This window comes from Sapajus apella, unplaced genomic scaffold (assembly GCF_009761245.1).
Source record: "Sapajus apella isolate SASKATOON/1434 unplaced genomic scaffold, GSC_monkey_1.0 scaffold14, whole genome shotgun sequence".
NCBI lineage: Eukaryota > Metazoa > Chordata > Mammalia > Primates > Cebidae > Sapajus > Sapajus apella.
In genome coordinates this window covers 4,339,509-4,362,644 of record NW_022436954.1, presented here as the reverse complement: position 1 = coordinate 4,362,644, position 23,136 = coordinate 4,339,509, and the positions used below count along the sequence as shown (strand labels likewise).

Genomic DNA, 23,136 nt, shown 5'->3' with positions numbered 1-23,136 from the left:
AAAGGGAAAAAATGGTGAATGGTGTATACTTAAATAATCATGACCTGTGATTAGTTTGAAAATATCTCTTCCATTTGGCTTTCATGCTTTTATCATTTTTGCCTGTTGTCTTGAGGGAAAGCTGATGCATTGAGCTGCTCTGAAACAATGAATTTTCTTAAACTTGAAGTATTAGCTTGTTTAGTTGTTTTTTTGTGGGCTTTGTGTGTTTGTGGGGGGGTGTGTGTGTGTGTGTAGGTTTATTGAAGGGTACTTTGCAATGTAGTGGAATTGTTCCTTCAGGCTTAGAGAAGTCACTTGGGCACCAAGTTGAAATTGGATAGTAAACTAGGCTTTACAAGACATTTGCTTACCTGAACCTTAATGACCTGTCTTCTCTTTGTGTATTAAAATTAAACATCTTCAAGAGCAGTATGACAGGTTAGTTTGCTCTTTCTCTGCGTGAACTCCTCTCTGACTGGGCAGGGTTCCCACCACTCATGAGAGAAATGTATGAAGACGTGTCTAGGATGATAGCTGGTCTGTGTATGGTTGTTATAGTCTAATCCAGTAAACTGTAACCAGGGTAGCAAGGTTGATTTAATAAAAAGGAAGGGACTTCAGCTGCAATAGTTTTTGGCAAGAAACTCAATTCTGCATTTTGAGCCTAGTGAAATTCTTTAGCCCACCTAGAATGGGGGCATTTCTGTTCTCCTTATTGTCTCTGAGCTTTGTGTAATTATGGTTTTATTTATTTATTTATTTAGAAATGGAGTCTCACTCTGTCGCCCAGACTAGAGTGCAATGACCTGATCTCTGCTCACTGCAACCTCTGCCTCCTGGGTTCAGGCAATTCTCCTGCCTCAGCGTCCTGAGTATCTGCCATTACAGGTGCCTGCCACCATGCCTGGCTAATTTTTTTTTTTTTTTTTTTTTTTTTTGGTATTTTTAGTAGAGAAGAGGTTTTACTATGTTGGCCAGGCTGGTCTCAAACTCCTGAACTCAAGTGATCCACCTGCCTCAGCCTCCCGAAGGGCTGGGATTACAAGCATGAGCTACTGTGCCCAGCCTATGTTTATATATATATTTTTTTTTGGTAGGAAACATGGTGTTACATGCTTGACATAAAACATTACAGAAACATATTGTGGAGAGTGAGACTTACCAAATATCTTACCCCTTGAGACGATTATTAACATTCAGGTTTTTCTGCTGTGTTTTTCTTTTTTCCCCCCATTTGCCAAGGATAATCTATCTTCTAGATTTTTCTATGCATATGCTCATAGTTATTAATATCAATTTTTAAAAGCTAGAACTATACATATGACTGCTGTGTACCAGTACTTTGTGGGCAGCATTTCATGTTAGCATAAGGGATCTATTTTTTTTTTGTAAAAAAAAAAATATGTTTATTTTTAGTTTTTGTAGGTTTTACACATGTATGGCTTTGACTGGGTGTAGTGGCTCATGCCTGTAATTCCAGCACTTTGGGAGTGCAAGGTGGGCAGATCATTTGAGGTCGGGGGTTCAAGACCAGGTGTCCAACATGGGGAAACACTATCTGTACTAAAAATGTAAAAATTAGCAGGGCATGGTGGCACACACTTGTAATCCCAGCTACTCGGGAGGCTGAGGGATGAGAATTGATTGAACCTGGGAGGCAGAGGTTGCAGTGAGCCAAGTTCTCACCACCACACTCTAGCCTGGGTGACAGAGTGAGGCTCCGTCTCAAGCAAAAAACCCCCAACAATACCCTGCACACTTCCCCATCTCCCCTTCCCATCTTTCTCCCTCTCAGAGGCTAATACTTTCAACTCTGTTAATTGATTATTTAATATTTATCTTTGTATCTAAGTAACATGTTTGTTTGTGTTGTATCTTTTTTAAAAAAAAAATAGGGTCTCACTCTGTCACCAGGCTGGAATGCAGTGGCACAATCGTAGCTCACTATAACCTTAAATGCGTGGGCTCAAATGATCCTCCTACCTCAGCCTCCCGAGTAGCTAGGTCTACAGGCATGTGCTACCATGCCCGGTTAATTGTTTTATTTTTGTATTTTTGTAGAGACAGAGTCTCCTGTTATGTTGCCCAGGCTGGCCTCAAACTCCTGGGCTCAAGCAGTCTTCTCACTTTGGCCTCCCAAAGTGCTGGGATTATAGGTGTTAGCCACTGCACCTGGCCAAGATGTTATTTATTTATTTATTTATTTAGAGACAAGATCTTGCTCAGTCACCCGATCTGGACTGCAGTGGTGCAATTACTGTTCACTGCAGCCTTGACCTCCTGAGCTTAGGTGATCCTGCCATCTCAGCCTCTCAAGTAGCCGGGACTACAGGCACGTGCTACCATGCATGACTAATTTTTAAAAAAATAGATATGAGGTCTCTCTATGTTGCCTAGTCTGGTCTTGAACTCCTAGGCTCAAGTGATCCACCCACCTTAGCTTCCCAAAGTGCTGGGATTATAAGCATCAGCCGTTGTGCTCAGCCCTAAATTGTTATATCTTGATTTTCCACCATAGAAGATAATTGCTCTCCTTAATATCTTCATTTCTACCATGCGTCTTATGTAGTTATACTTTTCCAACCATTTAGATGGATATTTACTCATTATGAGCATAAAGTACAGTTTAGCCATATAGAAAACTATGATTACTTTTGTTTATAATTTCCCTTCAGCTAATACTTAATTTATTGTTTGTTTTTATCATCTAGTCAACTCCTAAACTTCCAGCATTTGTCTAAATCTCAGTATATTCCTGTACATCAGATATTATATCAGTTTCATCCTCCTGAAAAACTCTTTTGCAGTGTTTTCTGACCTGCTCTAATTTTGACTTGATGCCTTCTGTATCTGGTGCACAGCTTTCATCTTGGAATGCTCCCTTCATCATTGTTCAGAGTGTTTCTATAGTTTTTCTTTTGCATTGGATTTTGTGCTTCCTGAATCCCTCTTTTTTTTTTTTTTCTTGGCTCACTCCTTGCTTTGATGGATCTCAGACTCCAGTAGCTTCCTTGGAAAGAGTGTTTGGACGGTAAATTTCTTGAGACCTTACATCTCTGAAAACATCTCCACGTATACCTAATTGATAGTTTGGGCATCCAGGATTCTAAGCCAGAATTCATTTTTCCTTCAGAATTTTGATGACATTGCAGCATTATTTTCTAGCTTCAGGTGTTGCTATTGAAAATTCTAAAAATCTTTCTGATTACTCTGTATACGGCTTTTTCTTTTTTCTTCCCCTCTCTGTAAGCTTTTATTTTTCTTTTTATTTTTTTGAGATGAAGTTTCACTCTGTTGCCCAGATTAGAGTGCAGTGGTGCAATCTTGGCTCACTGTAACTTCCGCCTTTTAGGTTCAAGCAATTCTCCTGCCTCACCTCCTGAGTAGCTGGGATTATAGGTGTGCACCACCATGCCCAGCTAATTTTTGTATTTTTAGTAGAGACAGGGTTTCACCATGTTGGCCAGGCTGGTCTTGAACTCTTGACCTCAGGCGATCCACACACCTTAGCCTCCCAAAATGCTGGGATTACAGGCGTGAGCCACTGCACCTGGCCCAAGTGTTTTGTTTTATGCTATTTTTGTCTTGGGGTTACATCCTTCTCTAGGTCTCTAAGTTCTCACCATTCAGCTAAGGATGGGGAAAGAGAGCAAAGCTTATAAATGGAAGATTTTTATGGGGTAGGCTCTGGAATTATGTATATTACTACTGCTCATGTTCTTTTGGTCAGGACATAGTCTTTTATTTTTTAGTATTTTAATGTTTTTTGAGACAGAGTCTCACTCTGTTGCCCAGAGTTTTTTAATTATTAAAAAATATTATTTTGATATTATTTCCCCAAATGTATACCACAGAATGTTTCTATGAGTTATAAGAAAGGAGTTATGTAGTCATCTACATTTGGGAAATGTTAGTTAAAATAAAATGAGTTTTTATTTTTTATTTTTGTTTTTTTGAGATGGAGTCTTACTGTCTGTCGCCCAGGGCGGAGTGCAGCGGCATGATCTTGGCTCACTGCAACCTCTACCTCCCAGGTTCAAGCAATTCTCCTGCCTCAGCCTTCTGAGTAGCTGGGATTACAGGCACACACCACCATGCCTAGCTAATTTTTATATTTTTAGTAGAGACAGGGTTTTACCATGTTGATCAGGCTGGTCTTGAACTCCTGACCTTGTGATCTGCCTGCCTTGGACTCCCAAAGTTCTGGGATTACAGGCATCAGTCGCCGCACCCGACCCTTTTTAATTTTTTTGGAGACAGAGTCTTGCTCTGTTGCCCAGGCTAGAGTGCAGTGGCGCGATCTCGGCTCACTGCAGCCTCCACCTCCCAGGTTCAAGTGATTCTTGTGCCTCACCCTTCCAAGTAGCTGGGATTACAGGTGCCTACCACCACGCCTGGCTAATTATGGGTGAAGAGTGCTTCCACCTGCTCCATACCCTATCCAGCCCTCAGTTTTTAGTTATTCTTCCAATGCTTTTAAACAAAAGCAATAAAATGCTATCCTCCAGTTGCAAAGATAACAGTAGAGACTTATCTATAAAATACATATTTTTAAAGCAAGCATTCCCCAAAATCCTTTATATAGAACAGAAAATTATTATTATTATTATTTTTTTGAGACGGAGTTTTGCTCTTGTTACCCAGGCTGGAGTGCAATGGCGCGATCTCGGCTCACCGCAGCCTCCGCCTCCTGGGTTCAGGCAATTCTCCTGCCTCAGCCTCCTGAGTAGCTGGGATCACAGGCACGCGCCACCATGCCCAGCTAATTTTTTGTATTTTTAGTAGAGACGGGGTTTCACCATGTTGACCAGGATGGTCTCGATCTCTTAACCTCGTGATCCACCCGCCTCGGCCTCCCAAAATGCTGGGATTACAGGCTTGAGCCACCGCGCCCGGCCTGAACAGAAAATTATTAAAAAAAATTTTTTTTTCTGAGATATGGGGTCTTGCTCTGTGTTGCCCAGGCTGGAATGCAGTGGTGCCATCATGGCTCACTGCAACCTCTGCTCCCTGGCCTCAGGTGATCCTCCCACCTCAGCCTCCTGAGTAGCTAGACTACAGGTGTGTGCCACCACGACCAGCTAGTTTTTCTATTTTTTGTAGAGATGGAGTTTTGTGATGTTACCCAGGCTGGTCTTGGATTCCTGGGCCTCCCAAAGTGCTGGGATTACAGGTGTGACCCACCATGTCCCGCCAGAAGATGATCTTAAAAAGGGGGCAGGGGACCAGGCACAGTGGTTTACGCCTGTAATCCCAGCACTTTGGGAGGCCAAGGCGGGTGGATCACGAGGTCAAGAGATCGAGACCATCCTGGTCAACATGGTGAAACCCCGTCTCTACTAAAAATACAAAAAATTAGCTGGGCATGGTGGCGCGTGCCTGTAATCCCAGCGACTCAGGAGGCTGGGGCAGGAGAATTGCCTGAACCCGGGAGGCGGAGGTTGCGGTGAGCCGAGATCGCACCATTGCACTCCAGCCTGGGTAACGAGCGAAACTCCGTCTCAAAAAAAAACAAAAACAAACTTTGTATCTACTAAAAATACAAAAATTAGCCGGGCATGGTGGCACATGTCTATAATCCCAGCTACTCAGGAGGCTGAGGCAGCAGAATCACATGAACCTGAGAGGCAGAGGTTGCAGTGAGCTGAGATTGTGCCACTGCACTCCAGCCTGAGTAACAGAATGAGACTCTGTCTCAGTTAAAAAAAAATAACAGAAAAGACTGTCTTTTGTTAAATGTTCTATGTTGCTTGTGGTTAGGCCTTTTGAAGTGTGTATCATTTATCCAGAATCACCTAAAATCTGGAAATCTAGAGCATTACTATCCAATAGAATGTTTTGTGATGGAAATTTCTCTGTCTCCTATTTAGCAGGCTAGCCATTAATCACATGTGGCTATGGAGCAATTGAAATGTGGTTTAATGTGACTGAGGAACTAAATTTTTTTTGTGTGTGTGATGGAGTTTCACTCTTATTGCCCAGGCTGTATTGCAGTGGTGCAGTCTCGGCTCACTGCAACCTCCGCCTCCCAGGTTCAGTCGATTCTACTGCCTCAGCCTCCCAAGTAGCTGAGATTACAGGCACCTGCCACCACACCTGGCTAATTTTTGTATTTTAGAAGAGATGAGGTTTCACCATGTTGGCCAGTCTGGTCTCGAACTCCTGACCTCAGGTGATCCACCCACCTCGGCCCCTCAAAGTGCTGGGATTACAGGTGTGAGCCACCGTACCTGTCTAGAACTAAATTTTTAATTTAACTAGCCAAATGTAAATAGCCACATGTAGTTTGTGGCTGTGGTACTGGACAGCACAGTTTACAGATTTATCTTGCCTCTCACTCTAGTTCAGTGATTCTCAACCTTTTTTCTCTGCCTGAAAGATGCACATTTTCTGAGGGATAGATATATTTTTATTGGTTCCTATGGCAATGATGCTTAAATTCTGAACTATTAGGTCCTGTTACTCTGGGGAAGGGCATGTTCAATTTGGGGGAAAAAAGCCTCCAGATAGTTCTGATCTTTTTGTCACCTCCTAGGTGCCTGCTTCCTTATTCACTGTCCACCCTGAAGAATTATTGCTCTAAAATTTTTAATATTTATAGTTAGAACTCTAGGTAAGATAAATCTTGCCTGATAGCCTGGTGTTTTCTATTTAAGGGTAAAATTGGTTAAAAGAAGAGCCAAAGTTTTAATCAAATCTTATATTAGGATATGAGTAATTGACATGATATATTCTGATTACTAGCTGCAATTTGAAGTCTTCCCATAATCTTTTTCTGTCAAATAGAGTATCATCCAAAGAGGCAGTCCTGGTGTTGATTGTGGGTGGATGTTGAATATAGGTGAAAAAACTTGGTATTTGGTTATCTCCAAGAAGGTATTCTTCACCAGAATAGTCATTGTAGCACTATAGTATTTCTTTGATTTTTCCATTTTTACTGAACTCATTAGTAGTGGTCACTTTTTTAGTGTTCTGTGTCTGTAAGCAGTTTTATAGAGTCCTATTTTATTCTTTCAATAGAATAATACATTTACTTAATTGTGATATTTCTTTGTATTCTGTTTCTTACAGTTGCTTCTGCAGGAAGCCTTTTTGGTGGCACGGTCCTCAAGAAATTCCTAAAAGGTAAAGATTTACCTAACTGTTATGAGACTGAATCTCTTCTTGACAATTAATTTGATATTTTCTGAAAGAGACTTATAATGAAAGAAAGAGTTGACAGATGTGTAAATAAAAATATAGGACACCCACTTAAATTTGAATTTCAGATAAGTAGTAATTTTTTTAACGTAAGTATGTCTCATTCAGTACTTTATCCTGCATTTTATCTGGCTTCTCTACTGAAAGATGATCTATTAATATAAAACTATATAGGATTGACAAGATACCTAGATCACTGTAGCTTTTCTGTATACTCTCTATACAACTTCAGGCAAAATTTTCCCAGATATAAAATAAAAACTTTAATAGATATTTGTTCTTATCTACTTCAAAGAAAGAATGTGTGGCGAATGCTTTTACTATAAATGATGGGCTAGCAGTAATAATGTTTTCCACATTATATTGCCAAAGTTGGTATGATTTAGGAGTTTTTGCTGACTTTTGTTTTAAGAATTTTTTTTTTTTTTTTGAGACGGAGTTTCGCTCTTGTTACCCAGGCTGGAGTGCAATGGCGCGATCTCGGCTCACCGCAACCTCCGCCTCCTGGGTTCAGGCAATTCTCCTGCCTCAGCCTCCTGAGTAGCTGGGATTACAGGCACGCACCACCATGCCCAGCTAATTTTTTGTATTTTTAGTAGAGACGAGGTTTCACCATGTTGACCAGGTTGGTCTTGATCTCTTGACCTCGTGATCCACCCGCCTTGGCCTCCCAAAGTGCTGGGATTACAGGCGTGAGCCACCGCGCCCGGCCAAACATTTTTTTTTTTTTTTAACTTACGAATACTGTACAAACCAAAGGCTATAACATTTATTTTAAAGAAGTCAAAATTATCTTTGAACTCTTATGCTTTCATTTTTATTTCTTATGGTTGTTTGCTTCATAAGTATCGTCCATTGGCCTATTTTTTCCTAATGAGTTGTTAATTTACAAATTTTGCAAAATAACTTTTTAAAAGAAACCTTCCTAGACTAAATCTGGAATATTAACAGCTTTTTAAAAGCTTACATTTATCCTTGCTTTAAGAAAACATACTGTGGCCAGACTCAGTGGCTCACGCCTATAATCCCAGCACTTTGGGAGGCCAAGGTGAGTGGATCACCTGAGGTCAGGAGTTCAAGACTAGCCTAGTCAACATGATGAAACCCCTTCTCTACTAAAAATACAACAATTATCCAAGTGTGGTGGTGCACGCCTCTAGTCCTAGCCACTCGAGGGGCTGAGGCAGGAGAATCACTTGAAGCCAGGAGGCGGAGGCTGCATTGAGCCAAGATGGTGCCATTGCACTCCAGCCTGGGTGACAGAGTGAGACTCCATCACAAAAAAAAAAAAAGGACAAAGAAAAGAAAACATACTGTGTATTAAAATGACAACAACTGCCAGGCACGGTGGCTCATGCCTGTAATCCCATAATCCCAGCACTTCAGGAGGCTGAGGCAGGTGGATTGCTTGATCCAGTAGAGCTTTTTGAAGTTCAAGACCAGCCTGGCACCATCACGAGACCCCATCTCTACAAAAAAAAAAAAATATTAGCCGGGCATTGTGGTGGTGCACACCTGTAGTCCCAGCTGCTTGGGAGACTGAGGTGGGAAGATTGCTTGAGCCTGGGAGGTCAAGGCTGTAGTAAGCCATGATCATACCACTGCACTCCACCCTGGGCTATAGAGCAAGACTTGGTCACACACACACACACACACACACACACACACACACACACACACAAAAGGGAACAACTAAAAAGCTACATTGGAAAGGTATAATGTTATAAAATAAATGTTTATGAAATGTATTACCATTGTTTTTTAGTGACAAGTTTTCTTCATGCTTTATAAAATGCAAATCAATTAAAAATTTAAATTTATGCGAAAATTTATAGCAACTTAATTATTACTTAAATCAAAGTACCTTTCTCTTTTTTTTTTTAGGAGATAAATCCATTTTATTGTCTTATGTTATACAAAAATGTAGAAACAATAGATGTGTACAGAAAAGTGATAATGAGAGTACAAAACATATAATTTAAATTTGGTGTTTTCCCCCCATAATATTAGGATGATAATCATTTCAAAGCACATGTCTAGCTTCAGAGTAGGATTTGTTCACTGGCCAAAAGCCTGTCATAAAACTGTGGCTTTCAGTGCCTGTCTGCTTTACTGGCTCTTGACAAAACTTTTGAGATCTTCAAGAAAAGTAATGTACTCCTGGTGCTCCAGGGCTGTGCTGAGCTCCACCAACTCATCTGCAAAAGTGTTATCCACCCCTCAGTCTGCAAGGAAATCGGTTAGGTGGTCATATAAGGCCCAGCCCAGGGAATCTGTGTTGACTGTATAATTAGTATCCTTCCATTCAGACTCTCTAGCGGACCGAAAGCTAACTTCCCTGATAGAGGAGATGTCACTCTCAGCTTCCTCTTCTTGTTCAACCTCATCCTCTGGATAATGACAGTACAGCACAAGGGCCTTCTTGCCATCATTCTTTATGACTTCAACCACGAAATTGGGAGTTAATGTCAATTCAGGCTCCTGTTTTTCAACCTTTTGCCCTTTCAAGGGGTCCTTGTCACCATCAAATGTTGGTTGGATGCTGCTGTTTTCCTCTTTTTTTTTTTGTTTTGTTTTGTTTTGTTTCAGGGATGCTGTTGTTAATGTTGAAAGTGACAGTGATTTTTTTCCCCGGAGCACTAATTTAGCTTCTGTGCCATTCAGTTCCAGCTCCCAACCTCCAGACATCTTAGGAGGGTTTTATGCTTCCGGATTTTCCTTTTCTCCTTAATTTAATCACTCAGGAAATCAACAAAAGCTTTGTCTCCTTTGGTGTGGAGTATGCGCAGCTGCAGGAGCAGAGCCTGAAGGCGGCCAGAGGCCTGGCCACTCCTCTTCCTCCTCATCCTCTTCATCTTTCTCATCTTCCTTCTTTTTCTTACTTTTTTCAGTCTTGACAACTCCCTTTTTTGCTGCATCAAGCTTTCCTTTAGCTCGATATGCAGCAATATCCTTTTTGTATTTTTCCTTCAGCTTCACAGCCTTCTTTTCATAAGTCTGCTTGTCATCTGCAGCAGTGTTAGTCCACATTTCTCCCAGTTTCTTCACATCATCACCAATGGACAGGCCAGGAAGTTCTCCTTTGATTTTTGGGCGATACTCGGAACAGAACAGGAAAAAGGCCGAAGGAGGCCTTTTGGGTGCATTGGGATCCTTGAACTTCTTTTTTGTCTTCCCTTTAGGAGTAATACAGATTTTCATTTCTCTCTCATAACAGGCCTTGTCCGCCTTTGCCATAACTTCAAATTTTCCTTTCTTTTTAGCAGACATGGTCTTCCACCTCTCTGAGCACTTCTTAGGAAACTCTGAGAAGTTGACTGAAGCATCTGGGTGCTTCTTCTTATGCTTCTCTTGACAAAAATGCATATGATGACATTTTGCCTCTTGGCTTGCTGGATCTCCTTTGCCCATGTTTAGTTATTTTTCCTCAGTGAGGCACAGAGTTGCCCAGTGCCCATCCGGCTCTCACTTGCCCTGGTGCTGTCTCTATGGAGCTCAATGTACTGCAATGGCTGTGAGAGCGGGAGCCAGACACAGCCTCCTCACTCTCTCTGCTCTGTAACATTACTCCTATTATTATTTTTGAGACAAGGCCTTGCTCTGTCACCCAGGCTGGGGTGCAGTAGTGTGACCATGACTCACTGCAGCCCCAAGCTCCTGGGCTTGAGCCATTCTCCAGCCTCAGCCTCTTGAGTAGCTAGGGCCACATGTCCACAATTTCATGCCCAGTTACTTTTTAAATTTTTTCTAAAGATGGCGTCTCACTTTGTTGCCCTGGCTGGTCCCAAACTCCTGGCTGGTCTCAAACGCTCAAGCAACAGCGTCACAAAGCACTGGGATTACAAATGTGAACCACCATGCCCAGCCAAGATTTTTATTTTAGCTCCAGAACATTCTGTGAGCATTTGGGAAGAATGTTCTCCCTTTAGTATTAATTACAGTGAGGATTTATTGAGCATTTACTATGTATTAGGCCTTGTGCTTGACTTAAAGGGGGTTACAGTAGTGAACAAGATAGATTTGATTTCCCTCTTTATGCCCGTAGTGAAGATATCTTATCCTATTGACTCCTTAAGGCTATGCCTAGAAGAAAGGGAACATCAGCTATTGTCCTGAAGAGTTTGCTCTGATTCTGAGACTTTTGGGAGATCAGAATCCAAGTTCAAGAGTCATGGGCTGACTGCCTCAAAGATACCTAGATGATAAGGTTTTCCTTGCTCTTCTTTTTTGAATTATGTCCTTGGGTTGATGCAAGGAAGGGAAAGATCATTCCCAGTGGCCCTGGCTCGCTCCTGAAATCCCAGCACTGGGAGGCTGAGGTAGGCAGATTGCTTGAGCTTTGGGCAACACAGTGAAACCCCATCTCTACAAAAAATATGAAAATCAGCCTGGTATGTGAAAATCAGCTGGGTGTACCTATGGTCCCAGTTACTAGTGGGCTGAGGCAGGAGATCATCTGAGCCCAGGAGGTCAAGGCTGCAGTGGGCTGTGATTGTGCCACTGCACACCAGCCTGGGTGACAGAGTGAGACCTTGTCTCAAAAAAAAAAAAAAAAAAAAAAAAAGAAGTGAAAATCTGTATAAATAAAAGGGGGTATATTATTAGCACTAGGGAGGAAATAGGAACATTCCCTAAAAAATAAACCCACACTTAATATGCTTATACAAGGAGTGGTCAGGCTACTTGTTTGACTAATATTTGTGAAAGTGCTTTGAAAAAAGTGAAAAGCCATGTAACTACAAGGGAATAGTTTTATTATCATTGTTACTCTTAGGGAGTGGGTATTGAGTTGAGGATCATTTATGGAATAACCACATATTCATGATGCCAGTACAAACTCTAGACAATTTTTGTCATGGTGACTTAGTTTTAATCTGTTATTTAAAAAACTCAAAGCAATTTCTTTTAATCCCTTTTTTTTTTTTTTTTTTTTTGAGACGGAGTTTCACTCATGTTACCCAGGCTGGTGTGCAATGGCGCGATCTCGGCTCACTGCAACCTCTGCCTCCTGGGTTCAGGCAATTCTCCTGCCTCAGCCTCCTGAGTAGCTGGGATTACAGGCACGCACCACCATGCCCAGCTAATGTTTTTTGTATTTTTAGTAGAGACGGGGTTTCACCATGTTGACCAGGATGGTCTCTTGACCTCGTGATCCACCCGCCTTGGCCTCCCAAAGTGCTGGGATTACAGGCTTGAGCCACCGCGCCCGGCCTCTTTTAATCCTTTTTTATGATGATAAAGTGTGAGTGACTAACTCTTCCTATAAAGAGGAAGTACTGCACGTCAAGTACATAATTAAAATCGGATCATTTGCTCATGGTCAATCACATTTAGTAGCCAACTGCAGCCTAAGTCTTCTCTTCAGCTGTTAGGGCTCTTAATACTAACCTCCACTCAATAATGCTATTTATTCATTGTTTGTTTTTTGTTTTTGAGGCCGAGTCTCACTCTTGTTGCCCAGGCTGGAGTGCAGTTGTGCGATCTCAGCTGACTGCAACCTCCGCCTTCTGGGCTCAAGAAATTCTTCTGCTACAGCCTCCCAAATAGCTGGGATTATAGGTGCCTGCCACCACGCCCAGCTAATGTTTGTATTTTTAGTAGAGACAAGGTTTCACCACGTGGGCCAGGCTGGTCTTGAACTCCTGATCTCAGGTGATCTGCCCGCCTTGGCCTCTCAAAGTGCTGGGATTATAGGCGTAAACCACTGTGCCCGGCCTAGTTATTCTTACTAATTAGTAACAAAAATTATTCAGTAAATCTCACAAAGGAAATTGGTGAAGACTAAGTCATGAATCCCGTAACTCCTGGTTTATGCACCATTATGCGTTTTTTTACTGTTATTATTTAGAATTTCTGTAACGCTGTTAAAGTAATAGCAAACTGGGCCAGGTGCAGTGGCTCAAGCCTGTAATCCCAGCACTTTGGGAGGCTGAGGCGGGTGGATCACAAGGTCAAGAGATCGAGACCATCCTGGTCAACATGGTGAAACCCCGTCTCTACTAAAAATACAAAAAATTAGCTGGGCATGGTGGTGCGTGCCTGTAATCCCAGCTACTCAGGAGGCTGAGGCAGGAGAATTGCCTGAACCCAGGAGGTGGAGGTTGCGGTGAGCCGAGATCGCGCCATTGCACACCAGCCTGGGTAACATGAGTGAAACTCCGTCTCAAAAAAAAAAAAAAAAAAAAAAATTAATAGCAAACTACTTTAAATTGGTCCATTTACTGATCTTTACACTGTTTAATTAGCTTCATCAGGGAGTCTTTGGCAGCTGGATTCATTACTCATCAGTTTCCTAGATGCTAAAAAATTATGTATCTATACAAAATTAATATGTCTCTGAATTCAGTTTATGTTGTCTTCATTATTTGGTTCATTTCTCTCAGTGTCTAAAATAAGGTGGTGTGACCCCTCTTTAGGGGAACTGAACTGTTGAGTTCAGTTTTCTTTACTCTTCCATCTGTTCTATTAGGGTTGTATCAAGGTACTTTTTCTCTGGATCTGGAATACTTTGGTTCAGTTCCTGTATAAATTGGCTCATATTTCTGGGTATTTTGTTTATTCTGGATTAATAAACAATAACCAGTATAATCTCCCTATTCACCTATCTCTCTACTGGTTTATTTTCTGTTTTTTCCCCCGTTCTTCTCTGGTCCCTATTTATACTTTTATTCAGTTAACTTTTATTGTAACACCTACCTTGCTACAAAGAAGTCACAGGAAGGAGAGGCAGCTCTGCAAATAAAATGCAGTGTGATTAGTGCTGTAATGGAGCTATAAGTTCAAAGAGCTTCTCTCATAACCCAGAGCATATTCCCCAAAGTTCAGTCACCACTGTGCCTTTCTTCCCTTCATTATTCTGCATCATTATTCTACATTCAACTCAAGACAGCTTTTCTACTTTTGAGACTTTAACATTTCTATGCTGATGAAACTTATTTTTTTCCCTTCTTGATCACTGACATGTCTCCTAAACTCCAGTGGAATAGCTTTGAATGTCAATCAGACTATTCCATTTGAGAGTTCCTCTGAAATACCGTGTGTAACATGCCTAAAATGGGGTTCATTTTCTTGAAATGAACTTACTGTGTAATGTCTGCTTTCCTTTCAGTGATACTGACATTCTTATAATTCTCCAGGGTTAAAAATCTTGGCTTTTATGGTGGGGGAGAAGTTTCTCCTTTTTTGTTTCCCCATTATGGAATTGATTTTCTGTTAACTCTGCCTTTATAATACAGAATTATTGCTTATTAATTTAAACGTAACTTTACATTTTTTCCTTAAAGATTTCTTATTTATTATTAAAGTACCTCATACCAGATTTGAGGCCTTCTGTCGATAGGATAATCTCCTCTACTTTGAAGAATAATGCCCATTAAGATAGATAAATTTTTATGTGTTTGAAAAATTGTCACTGTCATATTAAATGTGTGCTACTAGTCTGCATTGAATACTTATCCACTTAGATACAATTCCATTTAGATATTCATTTATGTGTGTACTTATCCATTTATATAGAACTATTTCTATCATAAGTGTCTATTTAGTGAAATATGATCGTTTCAGTTTGTCCTGCTTGCTCAGGTCTACTTCCTAACATATGCTTATTCAAGTGAGGAAAGGAAAGTAGATGGAGGAATATGAAAAAAAGCCATGTTTATAGATCTCTATTTTGCTGTTTTTTCTTGTTTCTTCTATTAATATTATTTTTATTTTAATCTTTTTAAAATAGCTCCTAATTTCCATGTTTATTGCCATTACTTTATGGGCAATTATTTTAAAAAGATGTGAAAGTGTTTTTCCCAAAATAGAAAATCTACAGTCTTATTTTTTCTTCATAACACCAGATAAGAATATCACTCCTTGTAAACAGGGAGGACTGCTTTGCTGTTGATATATGGTTACATGGTTGTGATAGTTCTGTTTTTGCCTCTTACCTATACGCCACCCTTTTGGTGTCAGGGAGACTTTTTTATTGTTGTTTCATTGTTTTGTTTTTTGGAGACTGGGTCTTGCTCTGTTTTCCAGGGTGAAGTGCAGTGGCATGACCATAGTTCACTACAGCCTTGACCCCTTGGGCTCAAGGGATCTTCCCACTTAGTAACAGCCTTCTGAATAGCTGGGACCACAGGTGTGCACCACCATGCCCAGCTAGTTATTTTATAGATCTGGGATCTCGCCATGTTGCCCAGGCTAGTTTTAAATTCCTGCTCAAGCAATCCTTCCACCTTGGCCTCTCAAAGTGTAAGGATTACAAGTGTGAGCCATCATGCCCAACCTGTTTATTTTCAAGTTTACTTTGTCCTCTTTGTTAATTTATTGGGAAAGAGCAATTGACAGGTTAGAGTGATTGACAGGTCCAGGCTTTCTCAACATTGAGTAAGAAACAGTGGTGAACTATTGAATATCTGACAAAAGTTTTTTTTTTAAGAAAGTCTGAGATTCTTGTATTCAAAGAATTAAAAATCTATTATAATTTTATATCTTACAAAATCAGCAACTCTAAGGTTCAGAATTTATCTAACGCATTTCCCCCCAGGAGCTCGTTTTGTAGACATGATCTCATTCATTCTTGAGGAGCAGTCAGACATTAGTGTTATCATCATCTCTGTTTCAGAGATGAGGAAACTGAGACTTACCTCAGCCTTATATACTAAGAAGGGAAACGTTTGAAGACTTATAGGTCACTGGTTATTCATTAAACTGTGAGAGACTACACTTAATTTTGACCTTTTGATACACTCTAAACAGATTCTTCTTGCCAAATTACCTAACACTTGGTGAGATTTTATAAAGGTTGGTTGAAGATCAAGACAAGCTAAAACAAATAGATTTTTGTCTTTTTTTTTTTTGCTTCTTTAATATTTCTTTACTCTTTTCCTTGTTACATTTTTCTAATTGCATTTGACTATTGAGAACATGTTGAAGATTTGATGTGACAGAAGGGGATGGAAAGGACAGAAGTGGTTTTTTACCAACCCTGACATATTCCTTTTCCTTTTGAACTTGCATAGATAAAACAGGAGGAAAAGGATAGCTCTTATTATTAGAGATCCTGGGAGCTGGCTCATGCTCTGGCTGAGTGGTATATACTTGCTTTTATTCAGCAGTCCATGAGAGCTAACCTGCCTTGTACCTGTCTGGGCTTAAAATACTTGAACTGTTGTAACTCCTCAGTGAGTAATCAGCTGGGCCCTTAATTAATAAACAATGACCAGTGTAGTGTCCCTATTCACCTACTGGGTTACCACACATCTTTCATCATCTTAGCTGGGAACACAAAGAGAGTTGTCTCCTTATAGTGGTATAGAGGAATGAGAAGAGCAGGTATTGTACTTTTTCTTGAGTAGACTTTATGACTAGCCATTTAATACATTCTGAAGAATGGTCAGATGATATCACATGCAAAAATTACCTCAAAATGGATCAAAGAACTAAAACTACAAAACACTTAGAAAGATAGGTTTAAATCTTCATGACCTTGGATTACATAAAGTTTTCTTGGATATGACATTTGAAGCACAAGCAACCAGAGGAAAAGTACATAAATTGGACTTAAATAGGTATTAAAAACTCTTATGCTTCAAAAGATGATATGAAGAAAGTGAAAAGATTAATATACCTAAAAAAACAAAACAAAACAAAACAGGAAAATAAAGATCTCTAGTTCCGAACCTCAGGAAAAAAAAGTGAAAAAATAATCCACAGATTAGAAAAGTCTAGTATCCAGTGTACATAAAAGAACTTTTACAACAACAATGAAAGGACAAATAGCCCACTTGAAAAATAGACAAAGGAGCTGAATAGACATTTGTTATGAATTGAATGTTTGTGCCCTCCCAAAATTCCCATGTTGAAGCCCCAACCTCCAATGTGATAGTATTTGGAGATGGGGCCTTTGGGAGGCAAGTAGGGTTAGATTAGATCATGAGAGTTGGGCCTTTATGATAAGATTAGTGGTTTTATAAGAAGAGGAAGGGAGAGAGAGATTATTCTCTTTTTCCCTCTCCCTCCCTTGTATCCACCAAGGAAAGGCCATGTGAGGACACAATGAGAAGGCAGCATCTGAAAGTCGGGAAGAGAGCCCTCCTCAGGAACCAAATCAACTGGCATCTTGCTCTTGGACTTCTTCAGAATCGTGAGAAATAAATTTCCCTTAAGTTACCTAGTTTATGGTCTCTTGTTATGGCAGCTTGAGTGGACCAAGACAACATTTATCCTAAGAAGATATACACATGGCCAATACCCATGAAAAGATAGATGCTCAGCATCATTAGTCATTAGGGAAAAATGGGAGTCAAAAAACAATGAGGCTAGGCACAGTGGCTCATGCCTGTAATATTAGCACTTTGGGAGGCCAAGGCGGGAGGATCACCTGAGGTCAGGAGTTTGAGACCAGCCTGGACAACATAGTGAAACACTGTCTCTACTAAAAATACAAAAATTAACCAGGCATGGTGGCACATGCCTGTAATCCCAGCTACTTGGGTGGCTGAGGCAGGAAAATCGCTTGAACTTGGGAGGTGGAAGTTGCAGTGAGCTGAGATTGTGCAGCTGCACTCCAGCCTAGGTAACAGACTGAAACTGTCTCAAAAAAAAAAAAAAAAAAAAAAAAAGAGGTACCCTTTCATCTGTTCATATCTACTACTATGGATATCATTTTTAAAACCACGAGAAAATAAATGTTGACAAATAAATAGAGAAGTTGGAAGCCTCCTACATTGCAGGCAGGAATGTAAAATCCTGCAGCTTTAAAAGTTTCTCAAAAAGCTAAACAGAATTATCATATGACCCAGCAATGTCCACACAAAAACTTGTATGAAAATATTTATAGCAGCATTATTCATAATAGCCAGAAAGATGGAAACAACACAAATGCTTATAAACTGATGGACAAAATGTGCTATATCCATACAATGGGATATTATTCAGCCATAGAAATTAAGTACTGATACATGCTATGACACAGATGAACCTTGAAAACATGCACAGTGAAAGAAGGCAGACATGAGAGATCATATATTGTGTGATTCCATTTATATGAGATGTTTAAAATAGGGAAATCCATAGAGATATATCCAAAGTAGGTTAGTGAGAAGAGGAAGGAATGGGGAGTTATTATTAAATGAGTATGAGGTTTCTTTTTGGGATGATAAAAATGTTTTGGAATTAGATAGTAATTATGGTTGCATAACCTTGTGAATATACTAAAAAACATGGAATTGTACAGTTAAAATGCTGAATCTTATGGTCTGTAGATTATATCTCAGTATTTTTTTATTTTAAAAATGTTAAGTTTTTATTAGACATAGGGCCTCACCATGTGGCCCAGACTGGTCTCAAAACTCCTAGGCTCAAGCCGTTGTCTCACCTTGGCCTTCCAAAGTGTTGGGATTACAGGCGTGAGGCACTGCACCTGGCTATATCTCAGCCTTTAAAAAACAGTGGTAATATGGTACTTTGGGAGGCCAAGGCAGGAGGATGACTTAAGGTCAGGAGTTTGAGACCAGCCTGGCCAACATGGTGAAACCCTATCTCTACTAAAAATACAAAAAATTAGCTGGGCAGGGTGGCTGGTGCCTGTAATCCCAGCTACCTGGGAGGCTGACACAGGAGACTGGCTTGAACTCAGAAGGTGGAGGTTACAGTGAGCTGAGATCATGTCACTGTACTCCAGCCTGGGTGACAGAGCCAGACTCCATCTTTTTTTTTTTTTTTTTTTTTTGAGACGGAGTTTCGCTCCTGTTACCCAGGCTGGAGTGCAATGGCGCGATCTCGGCTCACCGCAACCTCCGCCTCCTGGGTTCAGGCAATTCTCCTGCCTCAGCCTCCTGAGTAGCTGCAGACTCCATCTTAAACACACACACACACCAGTGGTAATATGGAATTGAAGTTTTTTGATCTCCATCTTCCCCTTTACTTCCCTCTTCTCTCTCCTGACACCCTTTCTGGCCTCCCTTCCCATTGCTGGCCACATAACATAGTATAATCCCCTACTGCCTTGACTTCCTACCTTTTCTTTCTTATCAGTCTCCAGGCTTGGGTAATGAACATTTTTTATTTTTCATTCTTATTTCCAAGCTGCCAAGAGTTGCTTGTGTGAATAATAAAACAGAATGTTGGCTATGCTACAGTTTTAAGCAGAATTTCTAATTTTATCGGTGCTGTTCAGTACTCTTTTATTTATTTTGTTTATCTTTTTATATAATTCCCATATTGTATATTTCAAATTACCTGACATTCATCTAAATAAATTTCTTGGCCTTTTATTTTTCTGAAAAGGTTGAGGTTATTCAAATGGTACTTCTTCCAATTTCTTTTTTCCTTTTCTTTTTTTTAGAGATGAGGTCTTGCTATGTTGCCCAAGCTGGTCTTGAACTCCTGGCTCAAGCAATCCTCCCACCTCGGCCTCCCAAAGTGCTGGGATTACAGGCATGAGCCACTGAGCTCAGTTATTCCAATTTCTTTTCAAGAAATTTAAATTTGCCAGGCATAGTGGCATGTGCCTGTAGTCCCAGGTACTCAGGAGGCTGAGGCTGGAGGATCCCTTGAGTCCAGGAGTTCTGGGCTATAGTGCGCTGTGCCGATCAGGTGTCTGCACTAAGTTCGGCATCAATATGGTGACCTCCTGAGAGCGGGGGACCACCAGTTTGCTGAACCAAGGGGTAAACTGGCCCATGTCGGAAATGGAGCAGGTCAGAACTTCTGTGCTGATCAGTAGTGGGATTGTGCCTATGAATAGCCACTGTACTCCAGCCTGGGCAACATAGTGAGACCCTGTCTCTTAAAAAAAAAAAAAAAAAAAAAAAAGAAATTTAAATTTGAAATATTATGTTGTAATCAAGATCTGTCTCTTATTTGCTGCATGCCCTTAGACAAATCAGTCTTATGACAACTACTTCCGTCATCTCTGAAATATCTTTTTTTTTTTTTTTTTTTTTTTTAAGACTGAGTCTCACTCTGTCACTCAGGCTGGAGTACAGTGGTGTAATAACAGCTCACTGCAGTGTTGAATTCCTAGGCTGAAACAATCCTCCCCGCCAAGTAACTGGGACTACAGGCCTACATTATCATGTTTGGCAAATTACTTTATTTTTTGTAGAGAGAAGGGTTTTGCTATATTGTCCAGGCTGGTCTTGAACTTCTGGGCTCAAGCAATCCTCTTTCCTTGGCCTCCCAAAGTGCTGGGATTACAGGAGTAAGCCACTGTATGCCCAGCCTACTCACTGCTCTCACCTATTCCCATTTACTCAATTCCTTAGTCTCTTATAAAGTGACTCTTTCCCTTTCCTTTTTTTTTTTTTTTTTTTTTTTTTAATAGATGGGGTTTCACCATCTTGGCTAGGCTAGTCTTGAACTCCTGACCTCAGGTGATCCACCGACCTTGGCCTCCCAAAGTGCTGGGATTACTTTGGGAGCCTCTGCGCCCGGCCCTGACTCTATTTTTACTGTTCCATTGAAACCAACCCTGAAACTCAACATTAATCTCGATTATAGTTTTATATTTAATCATTGCTTTATAATCATAAAATGAATGTATGTTTATTGCAGAACATTTGGAAAATATAAAATATAAAGAAAAAATGAAAATTACTTATAAATCTACCATTCAGAGTTAATCATTTTAAACATTTGATGTATTTTCTAGTAATAATTACATACAAGCCTGATCAATATATCATACATATCTAATATGGCCTTCCTTCCTTTCCTTCCTTTTTTTCTTCTCCTTCCAGAGCAGGGCTAACTCCTAGGCAATGCCAGAGTCAACCTGGTTTGGTTTCTTTTTATTTATTTACAAAATTAGAATCATTGTATATGGAGCTTTGTAACTTACATTTTTCACTCGACATTAATGTGAACATTTTCAGTCACTTTTTTACATTGCTTAATGTCTTAGCCTGAATTTTTGTGTCTTTCATCATGCTTTGTACACAGTAGCTAAAAATTAATTGTGAATGAGTGGATACCTTAAGAGGTGAGGCTAAAAAATTTAGGCTAGGCATGGTGGCTCATGCCTGTAATCCAGTACTCTGGGAGGCCAAGACCTCCTCATTTGAGGTCAGGAGTTCAAGACCAGCCTGACCAACATGGTGAAACCCCGTCTCTACTAAAAATACAAAAATTAGCCAGGCGTTGTGGCGGGCATCTGTAATCCCCAGCTACTCAGGAAGCTGAGGCCAAGATCGCATCACTGCACTCTAGCCTGGGCAACAGCAAGACTCTGTCTCAAAAAAAAAAAAAAGCCTGAGAAATTTAGAGGAACAGCATATGACTGAAACATTTAAAACCATTCTGGTTAGCCACTTACCAGCTTTGTCTTTATGGACAAGTTATATAACCTTGTGCCTTGGTTTTCTCATTTGTAAAATGGGAATAACAACAGTTAGGGTTGTTAGGAAGACTAAAATGAGAGAATTTATTTTAAGTAATTCCAGTAGTGCCTGGAACATAGAAGGTACTGAAGGCTTCTGTTTATGTTTTTGACTGCTTCATCTCCCTACCCCATATCTTCAGCCTCGATCTGTCCCCTAAGCGTCAAAGCCATTTGCCATACAGAAATCAGAGTAATTAAAAAAAGAAAAGCAGGCCGGGTGCGGTGGCTCATACCTGTAATCCCAGCACTTTGGGAGGCCTAGGCGGGCGGATCATGAGGTCAAGAGATCATGACCATCCTGGCCAACATGGTGAAACCCCGTCTCTGCTAAAAACACAAAAATTAGCTGAGTGTGGTGGCATGCGCCTGTAGTCCCCGCTACTCAGGAGGCTGAGGCAGGAGAATTGCTTGAACCCGGGAGGCGGAGGTTGTAGTGAGCTGAGATCCCGCCACTGCACTCCAGCCTGGCACCTGGCGAGCGACAGAGCAAGACCCTGTCTCAAAAGAAAAAAAAAGAAAAGAAAATTGTATTATTCCCTTTCTTAAAACCTAATACTTAGCATTGAAACTGTGAAATAGCAAGGAAACTAGAATTAGAAGTGGTACCTGTGGATGTGAGTGAATTGCTCCAATCTTATGATAAAACTTGAACGGGGCCAGATATTGTGCCTCACACCTACGATCCCAGTGCTGTGGGTGGCCAAAGCAGGAGGATTTTTTGAGGCCAGGAGTTCAAAACCAGCCTGGGTTACATAGTGAGACCCTGTCTCTACAAAAAAACTTTAAAAATTAGCTGGGTGCGGTGGCACATACCTGTAATCCCAGCTACTTGAGAGGCTGAGGTGGAAGTATCACTTTGTGCTCAGGAGTTAGAGGCTGCAGTGAGCTATGATTGTGCCACTGCAATCCACCCTGGGTGACAGAGCGAGATCTTGTCTCAAAACAAAACAAAACAACAACAAAATACTTGAATGGATAGGGTGTTACTTCTTATGGATGAGCAAAGAAAACGGTCTCCTGAAATGGAATTTATTCCTGGTGAACATGCTGTGAATGTTTTTGAAATGACAACAAAGGATATACAATACTACATAAGTTGCTAAAGGAGTGGCAGGGTTTGAGAGAATTGACTTCACAATTGTGAAAGAAGTTCTACTGTGGGTAAAATTCTTTCAAGCAGTATCACATGATACAGATAAATCTATCATGAAAGAAAGAGCCAATCAATGGAGTAAACTTTATTGTCTTATTTTAAGAAACTGGCTGGGTGCGGTGGCTCACGCCTGTAATCCCAGCACTTTGGGAGGCCAAGGCAGATGGATCGCTTTAGACCAGGAGTTTGGCACCAGTCTGAGCAACATGGCAAAACCCCGTATCTACTAAAAAAAAAAAAAAAAAAATTAGCTGGGTGTGGTGGCGCACACCTATAATCCCAGCCACTTGGGAGGCTGAGGCATGAGAATCGCTGCAACCTTGAAGGTAGAGGTTGGAGTGAGCTGAGATCGTCCTACTGCACTCCAGTCTGGGCAACAGAACAGGTGGGACTCTGTCTCAAAAAAAAAAAAAAAAAAAAAAAAAAA

At 40.6% G+C, this 23,136-nt stretch overlaps 1 protein-coding gene and 1 pseudogene across 4 annotated transcripts in view; one reads left to right on the top strand and one right to left on the bottom strand.

Moving 5' to 3' along the window:
- CUNH11orf80 (chromosome unknown C11orf80 homolog) overlaps positions 1–23,136 on the top strand; it is a 106,682-nt gene that overhangs the window by 4,378 nt on the left and 79,168 nt on the right. For all 3 annotated transcript variants that reach the window (XM_032282710.1, XM_032282712.1, XM_032282711.1), the window contains exon 3: positions 7,054–7,107. In XM_032282710.1, coding sequence (XP_032138601.1) covers positions 7,054–7,107 — 54 coding nt within the window. The remainder of the gene's footprint in view (positions 1–7,053; positions 7,108–23,136) is intronic.
- Positions 9,065–11,529, bottom strand: LOC116554674 (annotated as a pseudogene). Its single transcript, XR_004270268.1, has one exon. The product of XR_004270268.1 is annotated as a high mobility group protein B1 pseudogene (transcript).